Source organism: Saccostrea echinata, unplaced genomic scaffold (genome assembly GCF_033153115.1).
Source record: "Saccostrea echinata isolate AGI-Se365-2 ecotype Australia unplaced genomic scaffold, CSIRO_AGI_Sech_v1 ptg000054l, whole genome shotgun sequence".
Classification (NCBI taxonomy): Eukaryota; Metazoa; Mollusca; class Bivalvia; order Ostreida; family Ostreidae; genus Saccostrea; species Saccostrea echinata.
Window position 1 is genome coordinate 44,637,433 of NW_026889803.1, and position 15,408 is coordinate 44,652,840.

Consider the following 15,408-nt stretch of genomic DNA (forward strand, 5'->3'; position numbering starts at 1 on the left):
TTCTTACTGTGATAACAATCCCCAAATGATAGCATCTATTTCCCTTTACGTGCACCAATTATCAGAGACACATTACAGACATAATGACTACAAAGGAAGAGCAAAATCTGTTTATTAATCTCTTCAATAAGTTACACAGGTATATCATATATCATACAGATAACTCACTCAAAGATAGTAAATTATACATTCGGGTCACTAACTGCTTAATATGTAGAATAACTTTAAAATATTTTGCAACCATCGATATCACTCTTCTGTCATAATTAAAATATAAATAATTTCAATGTAAAACCTTCCTAGCAATTTAAGTCTATTATCTGAACTTACCTAATGCAGCAAAGAAGGTCAAAGAAAATCCTTTACGAGAAAAAGGTCTATCATAATGATAACTCTATTGGAATATACAATTGACGGTAAATTGATGATCATCTGTCCGTCTATCGACTATTAAATTAGAATTTTTACTATGCAAATGATTGAGTGTTAAAACTTCATCCGCTTACATTGAGCTTAAAATATTCCTTTCCTAATATTTTATGTACAGTTGTCCAGTATGTTTTGTGTTTCTTGTTTTATTGGTAAAAATATATAATTTTATGCAATAATTTTAAATCTGTTGTGTAAAAAACTTCATAATACTCGGACCCAACTTTTTAAAACCTTTCCCCCTCTTCTGGACATAACTAGAGCCACTCAAACCTTTCAAAGCTCAGCTACCCACGTGCTAAAGCTTCTCAATTTTTTAAGAAAAAATTGACGAAAAGAGCATTCAAAATTTGTCAAATGTTCATAGAATATAAGAAAGTTCACCAGTGATAAAATGCACAGAATAATATTGGAGTATGTTTCTATGAAAAATCTACATGTGCAGCTTACTAATTCTCACCAATGGGGGGGGGGGGGCGGAAGGGGTTGCATCAGTATCAATGCATAAAAAGAAGTATTCCTAACAGCAGAGACCTGCAAAACACAGCAGAGACCACAAACCCAGTCCAATTGACAGTTCTACAAAGAAGATAAGCTAGAGTGGAGTTACTCAGCTGGATTAAAAATCATTTAAGTATATGACAATTCAATTAGAGTATTCGTTAAATGGTTACTTGACATTAAAATTCATTGTAAAAAAAAAATTATGAAAATTCATTTTGAGTATCCTGTTAACGGTTCGTTGAAAATCGAAATTCCTCATAAATCAGCGCAATTACTGTGTCTAATTAGAGATATTTAAAGTTGTACATTATTTAAGCAAAGAAAAGCTCCGGCATTTCAATTTTCATTTCTTTCCACGCTTTTTTCTTATTAGTTCATTATTTTGTAGTTCTGCAAAATTAATGTAGAATTTCTTTTCTTTTTGGCGTCTTAAGGCTAGACCTAAAGTATTAAATTTGGATTTCCTCTGTTTCTATGAAATTATATCTTCTAAAGGTTAAGGATATGTTAGACCAGACGCTCGGATGTCTCCCGAATCCTTAAAGGCTGGTACACATGCACAATACGATTTTTATAATAGTGCAAGTATTAAAATATTTTTGTATAATACTACTATCATGTACACACATTAATACAAGTTTTCCAAAACGTAGATAAATGCACGTGCTGTTTTTCTGCAATATTTCTCTCAAAGCAATATCAGCACAGTTTCAATCACTCTTTTTGGTAATTCCTTTTTTACAACCATTTCCCATGATAAATTAAAGTCCAGTTTTTTGAAATTCTAGACAGCTGCCTTTTCAATAAAAATAAAACTCGTAAATTTACTTACCTTGTCATTGGTGATTTGCAAAATTTAAAATTTGTTAAAAACATTCTGATTGTACGTGTACAAGTTCACTGAAGTTGATATTAAAAAGATGCTCGAGTTGACCATATCTATAGTTTTTAGACATCAAAGTTTCGAACAATCTGTAGGAATCTTCATGCCAAGGTATCAATTGCAACCCCTTATTAGCAGACGAAGCAGATTTTATTCAAAAACGTACATGAGAAGAAAATTATTTTTAAAAAAAAAAACACTTGCCGTGGCCTTCAATTCGATGACGTATTATCAATTAACAATACTTCCTTCCATTCACACGATTTATCCTTATGAACTTGAAATAAAAGATATCGGTAAAATAAAAAAAAAATGGACGATTAGTACCTGACCCCTAATATACAGAAACATCTGACTGGTTGTATTAAGAAATAGAACATTGCATTATTCTTAATACAGTTTTATTCTATCAGATTCGAACAATCTTATGATACTCTTTTTTATAGTACACACGGTAAGATTTTGTATTATAATTCAAGTTAAAAATTAAAGCAGTGTCATATCAAAACTAAAAATTATTTTCTGCTAGTTTATTCTAGAGCATAGTATAGAATTTTTCAATACAGTGAACTATTCGGGTATCTATATTTTAGCGTACAGTATTACTCTGTATATTTAGAACAACTAAATGGGCATGGACTGTTTCGCCGGAATATGCACCAATTCGGCTTAACTAATATGCTAAAGCGAAAAGAGGGGGACCAGCCTTTCAATGAACATATTTTCAATAGTTAAATGTTGAGAAAAAAGTCCGGACCCCCCCCCCCCCCCGACTCATTTGATACAACGTGTCTGACAATTAATCAAGGATCTTTGTACCATCCCCCTCCCCCAAACAAGAGGAGAAGGTTCCCCTTTTCAAATTACTGACCTAAACACAAATAGTAAGTACATGTAATATATGCCACTGGTAGATTCAAAACAGCTTTTATTTAACTAAAAAAAGCTCTTCCCCTTCTTCTGGCCCCGCCTTTGAAATCTGAATCGACAATCGTACAAGACAGCACTGACCGAAAGGGTGAAGAGATAACTTTTCTAATTTTTTATGCCCCCTTATCGAAGATTCGGAGGTATATAGTTTTTGCCCTGTCCGTCCGTCTGTCTAGCTGTCCGTTTGTCTGCAAAAACTTTAACATTGCCCATAACTTTTGATTGGTTGGAGCTATGGCTTTCATATTTCACATGTGTATTCCTTGTGACAAGATCTTTCTTTGGGTACCACCATATTTGACCTCGGAGTTTGACCCAGTTTTGCTAAATTTTACCCAACTTTAACCTTGGCCATAACTTTTGAACAATTGGTGCTAGGGCTTTCATACTTCATATATGTAATCCTTGTGACAAGACCTTCCTTTGGATACAAACAACTTTGATCCTTTGACCTTGACCTTTGAGTTTGACCTACTTTTGAAAAACTTTAACCTTGGCCATAACTTTTGAACTGTTGGTGCTAAGGCTTTCATCCTTTACATATATAATCCTTGTGACAAGTCCTTCCTTTGGATACCAACAACTTTGACCCTTTGACTTTGACCTTGGAGTTTGACCTACTTTTAAAAAACTTTAAACTTGGCCATAACTTTTGAACCGTTGATGCTAGGGCTTTCATAATTCACATATGTAATCCTTGTGACAAGACCTTCCTTCGGATACCAACAATTGTAATCCATTGACCTTGACCATGGAGTTTGACTTACTTTTGAAAAAACTTAAACCTAGGTCGATCATAACTTTTGAACGATTGGTGCTTCAGCTTTCATATTTCACCAATATATTTCTTGTGAGAAGGCCTTTCCTTAGGCACCACTAATTTTGACCATTTGACCTTGACTTTAACCTTTTCCATATCTATTCAATGGTTGCTGCTAGGGCTCTCTTATTTCACATGTATATTCCTCGAGACAAGACCTTACTTTGGGTACCAACATATTTGGTTTGCATTTGAGAACGTTTAACCTTTGTTATAAGATGCCATACGGGGGCATCAGTGTTTCACAAACACATCTTGTTCTAATATGAATTTGAAATAATTCTAATGTTCACTATATGGGAAAGAATAGGCAATTTTACGTGTCCGGTACTTTGAGTCCTTTTGAATTAATTACACTTTTAAATCCTCTCTTAAGTACCCAATTGTTGTAGGATTTTCGTAGGCAATTTTAATCATTCTCGTTATTATTTCCTTAATAGACGGTTTATGTTTAATATGACCCTTAGAAATATAGACTGTAAACTAATTAGTTTCCCACATTTTTCTTCGTGGAAATCATTTATAGAATCTACATTTTTCCTTCTTCAATACTTAGTATTAACGGATACTAGTTGAAAAAAAAAACTAGAAAAAAAATTGTACTAGTGTGTTGTATGATTAAGAGACAATTTTTATGAATAACAAGTCTTCAGAAGGAGAGAGAGAGAGAGAAAGAGAGAGAGAGAGAGGAGAGAGAGAGAGAGATTAATAAAGGAGGAGACATAAATTGTATGCGTATATCCTCTTATGAAATATCTTTGAGTCATGTTATTTTAATTTTAGGAGTATATTTTATTTTAATATAAGCCTTTTGCTATAATTGCAATTTGAACTATTTTGAAAGAAAATTGATACATAAATACATGTACATAGTACATGTATATTACACCTCTTATTCATGTACATGTACTTTGTAATATGATCACACAATGAAATGAAAATAAATAAATAAATCTTTTTTTTTTTGGAAGATTTTAACTTGCTTATCATTTCGACTTTCATATGTCGGAAAACACTTTACTAATGATATACATGTATTAGAACTAGAAACTTTGCTATTGCAAACAATCATTATGGTACAATGTATATGCCACATCGTACTAACCCAAGCGATTCAAAATTGATTGATTGCTGTTTAACGTCTCATTTGAGAAATTTTCACTCATAAAGAGACATCACCTGCATGCTTTATGTGCCACAAATTTTGACCTATGCATGGATCTTAAGGCCGTGGCAGTAAGAGGTCTTTAGAACAACAACGCTTACCGTGACGTCACATCCGAGAGACCCGTGACTTCACTTCCAGTGACCGGAAAGACAGACATTACCTACATGTACCTTAAACATATCACAGAAATGATTGAAATGACATGATTTGTCAGAAGTTGTGTAGTGTAATGGTTAGGAGGCTAGCATAAGGAAGGAGGAAGGAAAACGACATTGCAATCTGAAGTTTACGATGGCCGATATCTGCTGATCTAAAATAAAATTTCATGGCTTAAAATTTTATTTCTTGTTCATGTACAGTTCTTCAAAGTTGTACCTGTACAGATAATCGATTCCGAAAGAATTTTTATCATTTTTAGTAATAAATCATTTGACATCTACAAATCTTAACAATCTTTTGATTGACCATCGATAACTTGTGTACAATAAAACAATAATCAACTTTTAATCGTGATCCTTGAAATGGAAAGGGAAAAAGAGCAGCGCCTTCCCACAGTACACTTGTTAAATGTTGAAATGATAAATAGTTTTCTTAAAAAACAAAGGAGATTTGTAACCTCCTCCCCGCACCTCTAAATAGGGACTGGCCATTTGACCTATTCAGGTTAATTGGCATTGAAGAGTATAATCTTGTACCTCAAGTACAATTATAACATCCTCTGTTCCTATCGTGAATTTACCAATAAATTCCGAAGCAAACTTTTGAACTAGACTTGACAAACTATGTATTTTAGGTTATATCATATGCATTTCTGGCATGGACAATTAATTTCCCAGGAAAATTATGATCGTCCTAAGAGAATAATATTTTCCTGATTCCTCTCTGAAAATGTACATATTTAAAATGCTTCATAGCTAAGTGGTTCAAAACTTTCCTTAAAGCTTCCTTCAACACGCCTTCCCAGACATCCAATACGAGAGCCTTGCACAGTGACACTGACGAGGATTTAGGATTTTAGCGCCTAGGTTAGTTCATTTTTATTCTTTTTAATACATTCACGTAGAGTCTCTCCCACGTGCGCGCATCCACCTCATTTTTTACGATGTCAATTAAATTTCAGTGACTTTTAGAATACATCTATTAGATTTTCATCATTTCAAAGCTTTTTCTCGTCTTTTTGGATACGCTTATAACTTGAAACAAGCCCAAAAAATGAAAAGAAAAGACAAAAAACTTACACAACGTTTAGAGGTCTACTGAAATTCACACTGCCAATTTCGGTCATTCCTTTCAAGCGCTTGAGAAAGTATCTATTATACGAGTGTAATGTCTTTTAATGCAGAAGTATTCTACGCCATTGACAGCAAGCATCAAAAATCCGAATACATGTAATGGTGAATCTTTTTACAAGGAGTAGGCATTTTCGATTAAGACTTTGAATTTTCTGTCGTGCCAATATGCTAGTTGAAATATAAAAGGGGAAAAAGATAACAAATTATGGTCAAATGTCATAAATAGAGTAGACGAAAGGAATCATGAACAGGGCAAAAACACGGATCAACCCCCTGGAAATAACAGAGATAAGAACAGGTGTCCGAGAGGAGTTAGCATCAAAACAGAAAGTTAGGAGAAAAATTATCAACTAATTCTACCCGGTTAAAAGCCCACAGTATTGTGGGCTTTTAACCGGGTAGAATTAGTTGATAATTTTCGATATAAAATGCAAAAATTAAGTGATGTCTTTCGTACCGTGGGATAGCCTGTTATACATACATGTTTATAATTTTTTTTTTTTCAAATGTAAACAATATTTCTATATTTTATTTATAGATGCATTTAATTACAATTGAGATGTCATAGCTTAGTGATTGTGAGATTTAAAACATTGTAAACATGGATTTCAACAACATGTTTGGAGAAACCTTGGCGGATTTAGTCTCTGTCAGGATGGTTTATTTACTTTCTCTATCTTAAAATAGGCTGGGGAGGAAAATCTTGAGTTTTCTGATACTCTGTGACAGAATATTACTTTGATATTCTTTCACACTGTGACAGAATTTCACTTTTATGTAATAAATAAATTAGTTTTTCACCCTTCAAAATGTAATAAACAAAGATATAAACAGTCTCGTATAAACTTAACATTTCAAAAATTCTATGGTCGATACAAAGACCTTGTCAGCAGATAAAATCTATTATAAAAGCAAACGTTCGCCAACGTTTTCCATACAAATTGTTAGGCCATTGCTAAAGGATTTTTCCGTTTGTCGGATCATGACAAGGAGTACACGGCGGGCGTGACCAGTCTATAGGGGATGTTTACTCCTCTGTGAAACCTGATCCCTTGCTCTTTTCCCAATCTGTTTTGTTTGGATGGAATTTTGAGATTACTGTTCGTTATCTTTAGACTATATATTCAAATATGGTTTTTTTTTCAAACCTTTGAATTTTGCCCTGAGACATATTTTGATAACAGTAAAAATGATTGATTTCGTTAGTCTTTTTATACGTCTATATTTGTTAAAGAAAACTTAAGACTATATACATTTTTTGATAAATATGAAGTGCACGAGATAAAAAAAATATGTACGTCAAAATATTATACATGAAGATATATTTTATAAACCGTATAAATTATCTTGTGGATTAAATTGTACATGATAGAAATTCAAATCAGGCAATTTTAAACATATTGACCATTGTACCGCAGCTGTCGAAATGATATCCATTCAATCCTTCGAAAAGATTCGTGTTGAAAACTCACTCTAGAAATAATATATCACACCTGTTGTTTATTTTTAATGGGAAAAGTAAGTATGAGATATATGAAACCTCGTACTTTCAAAACGTGATTGGTTTGTAATTAATCCTAGAACTGTTTTGATCAAAAGTATAAGATAAATTTTCAAACATATATATAGATATATAGATATATATGTATATATAGAGAGAGAGAGAGTGTGTTGAGAGTTGAGAGAGAAAAGGGTGAATAATTATGTGTTTTTATTTTTCACAGACATGGAAGTTAATTGCAGAACCAAAATTTCAAATTTGGTAACTTTCGTGTTTATTAGTCCTTTTTGCTTCGGAAATCCAACAGCCACTGTTAATTCTGACGGAAGTACCTCAGCAACTGTTTTCTATGCCTGTTCAGCAGCTATCTTATTTGTTACCATCGGATGCTTTTCTGCTCAGCCGAGAGGAGATCCTTTTGCAAGCAAAATATTAATTGCGATTTTAGTGAGTTTAATGGTTGCAGGAACAGTTTGGATAATGATTCTTCTCGTATTAATTTTTTGCTGCAGATCATGTGACATTGTTCGGAGACAGCAATTCAAGCACAAGAGTATAAGCCTGCAGTTAATATTCTTGTGGTTTTCTGGTCTGGGTGTTCTTCTTCGTACAGGGATTAGTTTGGCAATAATTATTGATTGTATCGCTGTCAATTCAGAAACAACTTCCGAAGGAATTAAAGAAATTTTCTATACATTACCTAAAATAACATTTATGTTGTTGCAAATGGGCGCCATAACGTATTTACGAAATACAAGATTGGAAGGCGTTCTTCTAACTAATTATCTTATTGCTGTTATACTTTTGGTCAATTTAAGCATATGGATCAATTTTGTAACAGTAAAAATTGCGGATATTTACACTTTTGGAAAGGTTAATTCTTCAATGACCATTCCAAATGCTACTGTTTATGATTATTGCTACTGGCATTCTAAACTCCAAAACATATCGAGGGTACTGAATCCGTTTCTTCTAAGCATTAATATGCTCTTTCTCTTGATATCATCTATGTTCTTAGTTCGATTATGGCCCTCGGTCGGAAGTAAATCGTGGATGGAACGATTTAAAGTTGACAAAAACTGGAAAGACAGTGATTCAACAAGAGATAATAACGACCAAATTATAGATAGCAATAGGCAAAGATTGAAATCCGTCAAAATCACGTCCTTTTTTGTTGGAATATTTTTGGTTGCACCATTTTTTACCATGTCTGTGTTGATGAGATTTGTGTACTTTAATGAAATTATCACAGTAAAGAAAATTTGGGATGTGTCCGTTATTGTTTGCCTAGCGATAGCGTTGGTGGTAGTTCTCGTTGGTATACAAAATCTTGACTCTATCTCTCCCATAAAATTAACAATGTCGACATGGGACGGTGTTCTGCTGTGCTGTATGGCCGGGATCGTAGTCATGAACATAATCGGAAGCATCTCCGCCACGTCGTGTTACGTGGAAAGGTCAAGTACAATATTCACAAAAAATGTCCTTCATTTATTTCTGACGTTTTATCACAGTGTTTACATTATCCTTGCCAGAAGAATCCCAGCTAACATTCTGAGAAACTCGGTGGTATCCTTGTCAATTCATGTTATATTATTTGTGTCATATCTTGGGCGTTGGTTACTGCAGACATTTTTGTTAAGCAGACATGGAGAGTACCTTTTAAAGGAGGGAGAGGATTGTGTATTTTCAACGAAAGAATCCTGGCTAATCTTTCAATATTTTGCAATACCTCTAAATGCATTTTATGATTTCCAATCATTTGTATTTTATTACAGTGTTATATGGTAGATCTGACATTTGAAGTGTGTGAATTTATTTATTTTTTTCCCCGATTAAGCATGTTGCTGCGTGGCGCGGTAGTTAGAGCTTTGGAGTCGGTTTATCATCTGAAACGACTTGTCCCGTAGTGGGATTCTAACTCCCACTGCGCCACGACTGTATCAGTACATGTATTGTGAAAAAGTTTAAAGTATTTCCTCATTGCAAAATTCAAACAGGATCAAATATAAATTGCAAGAAAATAAATTTGGTGCATTTGAACTGTATTAAAAACAATATGGAAACACACCTTTGTTTAAATTTAGTAAATTATTTATGAAATATCATGTACCTGTTCGATGTTTGTTATTCGAAAATACGATTTTTTGTGATGGGTTTCTTTGATTTTTTCATTTGTTTAATACTGTACATTGTTTGTTAATAGATCCTTTCTAACCATTTTTATTGGTGTATCTAATATTACTCTGTATTTTATTTTAAGTTTATAAACATTTAAATGTTCATTTGTATACGTAGTAAAAACCAAGTACACTTTGTAAAATGTTTCTTGCAATGTCGTGGTAAAAGCTTGATTGCTGTTTGTATTTATAAAGTTCTAAATTAATTGTAAAAGTAACTTCAGTAAAATGATAGGAAATGATATGAATCATTTTTAAGTATTCAATCACAACGGTATTTTTCATAACTTTTAAATCAAACATCTGTTTTGGTTTACGAAGGCCACTAGCTCTGTTATCATTTTTTTTCTATTTTACCGGATATGTTTGATTTGCTAACACACTAAATATCACTGAACACAAACAAGCAACACTCGTTTGTCTGGATTTTTTCCCTTTCATTTTTTTTAAATTAATTTTCTTGATTCTAGTTTTAATATCTTTTATTACTACACTAGAATCATCTTGCTTTTCTTAAACATTGAGAATAAAATTTAGTTTGAGAAAGTGCAAGGGGATATATCAATCCAAAACGCCCTGAATTCGAAGTCTTTTTTTTTTTTTTAAATATTATAACGTAATTATTAGATAAAATTAAATTATAAGAGATGTCCCATCTAGGCCAAGAACCCCTAAACCTAACATTGAGGAATTTTGCGAGAAGGGTGTTCCTTAAGAAATATTTTTCACTAAATAAATTTCGGAATAACAATAAATAAATAAAATGAATAGATAAATAAATAAAAAAGAAAAATAAAGGAAAAAAGAAAATTAAAAACAGTTAACCTGTTTCGTGCAATAAAAAGGGATTAGATATCATAAAGAGAAAAACATCTTGTTTACTTTAAGGACAAATCTTACGATGGATCCACTCCTTCTGTGGGGAGGAGAGTCAAACGTCACGTTTAGCCTTAGCAAATAAGAACACTGAAAAACCCTTGAATGGGCGTCTTTCCTTTTGGATCCGTTCTTTCATCCCTTTCCAGCAAAACAACATTTTGATTAGCTTACAATACGTGTAGACTTATATAGTAAAAACATGTGTTTTATTTTGTTTGTAACTTTTTTAAAAGCTTCATTTCTAAAATGTTTTTGATCAAATGATACAGCAATGTGTCAGATAAATATTCATATCCAAAAATAGGGGTGTTCAAAGTGGTAGTCCCTGGTTATTAATAAGCTTCTGAAGTCATGTCCTCAGAGTAGCTCTCGGTCGGCTTAAAAAGTGTAAACAAACCAAATTACCTCCCATTTCAATACACATATCTATGCATAATTTATGCTTGAAATGTACCTTGAAGCATATCATTGTAAACTTTAGTCATTAAATTTTTATTCTATACCCAAAAAGTATCACAAACATGTCAGCTGTTTTTTTATTATTATCAATGAAAGTGAGGCATGTGAATTTCCTACATGCGCTACATTTAAGCCTGTTGACCTTCACCTTTTAATTGTGGACCGAATCCAGATTAGAAAAACAGTGCAAAACAAAGGGAAAAAGAATACATAAAGCTGTAAAGCTTGCATGCAATAAAGATCAATTCTGTTAACAATGAAAATATAGAAATGTTTTTTTGGTAATTGTTTTAAAAAAAAACTAGCATGTTATTTAGAATCAATTAATGCCAATTTCCACTGTTCGTTTTGTCATATTTTTTTAAGATTGAAAATCTTGAAATATCGTTAAGTCGTACGAAAATAATCTCCCTTGCCTTGAACAGCATTTCATCCTATGAAATAATTGAAAATTTTCTCATCATGCAATTTCTACCAATCATAAAAGAGAGGAAGTGCATAGTCCGAAGACTGTAAAATACTTCAACTCTGAATGCCGTCTTCCAAGAAAGACGGTAATAAAGGACAATGATAATCATGGATTTTCATGAACGCATTCACGTTATGCAACAAGTACACAGTTCTTTTCTTTATTCAAAAATTTCCAAACTAACATTCAATAAACTCAGCCCCATCCCGCGCGTGGTGCAGTAGTTAGAGCGTTTGCTCAACAGTCACGGAGTAAGGAGTTGATCGGTTCGAATTCCGCTGCAGGATGTGGCTTATCACGGGTCCATCGGATGACAGACAGCCTCTTATCGACTAGTATCTTCACAATGTCAGGGTCCTGAGGGGGATTTCGTAATAGTTTTTAACAATTAAAATACAATATTTATGTACATTCTTTTGAAGAATCCACAATTAATTGAATTTGAAAAGATTGTTTTATTCCCTAGCGAATTTGCATTGTTAAAATTATTATTGGACATTCTGGATTGAATCTAAAACTAATTTAACTTGTTTACATTCATGAAATTAATGTTTCTGACTCTCAATGTTAAAATTATTATTTGGACATTTTGGACTGAATCTAAAACTAATTTAACATGTTTACATTTATGAAATTAATATTTTTGACTCTAAATATTTGTTTTACCAAAAATACATTTGCCATTTGAGAGCCCATTTTACATAATTTGTCTTCTGTATTTAAATATATGAAGCAGATATTTCGATTGAAAATTCTTTTCCACGTTATGTCAAACTGCAGCAATTGGCGTAATGTTTTTATCTAAACTCTTAGAAGCAGATATTTTTGATCTGTTCATATTTGAATATTTTTTGTATGTCTAGAAAAAGACATTAATGGCAAAATAACAACTATACTGAGCATTCAATTTCTTCAATTTTTTTATGGTCATCTTCTCATGGGCCACAACGCTCAGCTGAGTAACTTTGTCCCTGCTGCTCTTCCCCTTGTAATACGTATTGTGGCCTCATCCTATCCTCTGCGGTCATGATTTGAACAATTTAAATTCTACACTACCCCAGGATGCTTCTTTGAAAGTTTCAGCTTTTCTGACCCAGTGGTTCTTGAGAAGAAGATTTTAAAAGATTTTTCTTATATATTTCAATGTAAAACTTTGATTCCCCATTGTGGCCCCACCCTATCCCTTGGGGTCATGACTTGAACAATTTAGAATCTACACTACCCCCGAATGCTTCCATGTAATTTCAGCTTTTCTGACCCAGTGGTTCTTTAAAAGATTTTTAAAGATTTTCTCTATATATTTCAATGTAAAACTTTGATTCCCCATTGTGGACCCACCCTACCCCCAGGGGTCATGATTTGTACAATTTAGAATCTACACTACCCCAGGATGCTTCCATGCTATGTAAGTTTCAGCTTTTCTGACCCAGTGGTTCTTGAGAAGATTTTTTTAATGACCTCAGCCTATTTTTGTCTTTTTTTTTTATTATCTCCCCTTGTAAGGGAGCATTGCCATTCATTTTAACATTTAAACTCCCCTTCACCCAAGGATGCTTTGTACCAACTTTAGTCAAAATTGGCCCAGTAGTTATTGAGAAGGTAACAGTGTGAAAAGTTTACAGACGGACGGACAGACAGACGGACAACAAGTAATCAGAAAAGTTCACTTGAGCTTCCAGCTCAGGTGAGCTAAAAAACAACATTTATGTCATATCGACAGGGTTTACAGAGACATTTAGATAAGACAAGATCTGATATTGACATTCTTAAAGAAAGTGACTTTAAAAGTCGTCAAAGGCTTTCAGGTGTATGACTAAAAAGCTCAAAAGACAGGGTCGAGCGGCAATAGGCGACGTAACTCTCCTTTTTCTCACTATAACCTTTGTAACTTACCTGTAAATGTTTTCAACTTTAAACGCTATCTGACAATTTAGATCCATGCCTGTATTGCCATAGTATGGGGCAACATAAAAAACATAACACACATATTCATACAGATTTCAATTGTAAGCCATTGTCCCATGAAGTTGGTACTGGTATAGAGGGAAAACAGTGTCTTACGCCGGTTGACCCCAGATTGACCCCGCAAAGGGAAATAACGTTTGTAAATGTGAAAGTCGTCTATACCTCACCATCCATCCATCTCGAACGAACATTTAGAATTAATATACATGTACGCACACCCCAAAACCTAGAAAATGCCAAAATGTTGCAGTACAAGGTACATGTAGGTACTCTAATATCATATGTAAAAAAAAACACCGAATGATGGATAAGAAATTGTTGTAAATATCAAAGTTTATCGGAGTGATTAAATTTTTAGTTGTCTTTTTTGTAATTAGGCCAAGGGAACGAGCCGTCTTAGGTTAAATTTGTCAATGATTGATAATTTTACCAAAAAAAAAAAAAAAAAAAAAAAGATAAAAAAAAAAAAAAAATTCCAGAAATATCACATCAATATTCGTATAAATTTCTTACAGTTGTTTTTTTTTTTACTAATATTTTCATTTCCCCGTGCATCGGACACAAAATAACAATACATCGGACACTTTCATATACATGGATAATCACTTCCCTTTTCGTATAGAACCCAACTGACAGTTGGTTTGAGCGGAAATAGAAAATAAAAGCTTTAAATACATTTGTATATATTGAAAATACAAATTATCGATATATGACGACTAGAAGTAGACTCATTTTATTTCTACAAACTAGAAGATGAAAACCCACCAATCGGCAATTCTCGGCTGACTCGCTACGCTCCATACAAACCTCGGACGTGATTAATGAGGGAATATTCATCAAAACAATACATTTCTCCACCGGAAACTGCCTTTAAACTCATTTCATATTTCGCTCTGCATAAAGTTCACAAAAAAGTCTTTAAAACTTGTCTAATTCTTTCTTGTATATGTGTTTTGATTACAATCTTATGTTTTTAATCTTTGAAAGCAGAAACATGGTGTTGGGCGTGCCACAAAGTATCTCAAATTTTAAAGGAATAACATTTGGAGGAATTTCAAATTCACAATTTACACTAACCTCTCAAACGTGAACGGTGTTCTATAATTTTGCTAATACAATCGTGTCACATACCACAAAGTAACTCAGATTTCAAAGAAATAACATTTCGAGGAATTTCAAATTGGATCGCATGATTGTATTAGCAAAATGGTAGAACACCGTTCACGTCCGAGAGGTTAGTGTACGAGGGTATGAGCCACCCGAAAAGCTCCGAGTGAAAACCCACGAGAAACTGCGCGAGTTGACATATAACTAGCATTGTAAAGCCTTTCTTAGGCAATGTGATGCAACTAAAATCTCTCCACATTAGTGGATCGATATAGTCAATCAAATTAAAGTAGAAAGTTAATTTGTAAATAAAAGATGAAAATAATTCCATTTCACTAAATTAAAAAACCGAGATAAAGTTACGACATTTTTTCCGGTTCAAATTTACCGTTTTTCTGATGCATGGTGAATATTTTCCGATCTACGGTGAATTCTGGCTCATTTAAAAAGAATCGATTTTAATGATATTTTCTCAACAAATAGCATACAATCGTGTCACATATTAATATTTTTATCACATACTACATGTTAAGCTCCATTTTGATCATATTCGATCGGTAGCGATATCGCTAGAACTTGTACGTTGAAATTGAAGGACCTTTGAAGTTGTCAGATTTTTTTTTCATTTTTGCACCTGAGATTTCTTAAATAACTGTCACTAACATCCTGAAGTCTGGGGATCTAATTCCCATTATTGCTGGAGATATGATGCATTTATCTCCCTTACTCCAGAGCAGTCAAGAATACACACTGAGCACCCTGACAGAAGTTTTTTGTGCATATTTTGAAGCAGAATTTCATCCGTGGAGAGTATATGCACTG

The 15,408-nt window shown here is 33.2% G+C and overlaps 1 protein-coding gene across 1 annotated transcript; it reads left to right on the top strand.

Annotated features, from left to right (window-relative positions):
• Window positions 1–7,752: 7,752 nt before the first annotated feature.
• On the top strand, window positions 7,753–9,320 carry LOC133172016 (uncharacterized). The gene has a single exon (XM_061306818.1). The coding sequence runs from the start codon at window positions 7,753–7,755 to the stop codon at window positions 9,316–9,318; it is 1,566 nt and encodes a 521-aa protein (XP_061162802.1). The 3' UTR covers window positions 9,319–9,320.
• Window positions 9,321–15,408: the final 6,088 nt, after the last annotated feature.

What these genes read in the sequence shown, in the direction of transcription:
- LOC133172016 (XM_061306818.1), top strand. Translation starts at nt 7,753, where the DNA reads ATGGAAGTTAATTGCAGAACCAAAATTTCAAATTTGGTAACTTTCGTG.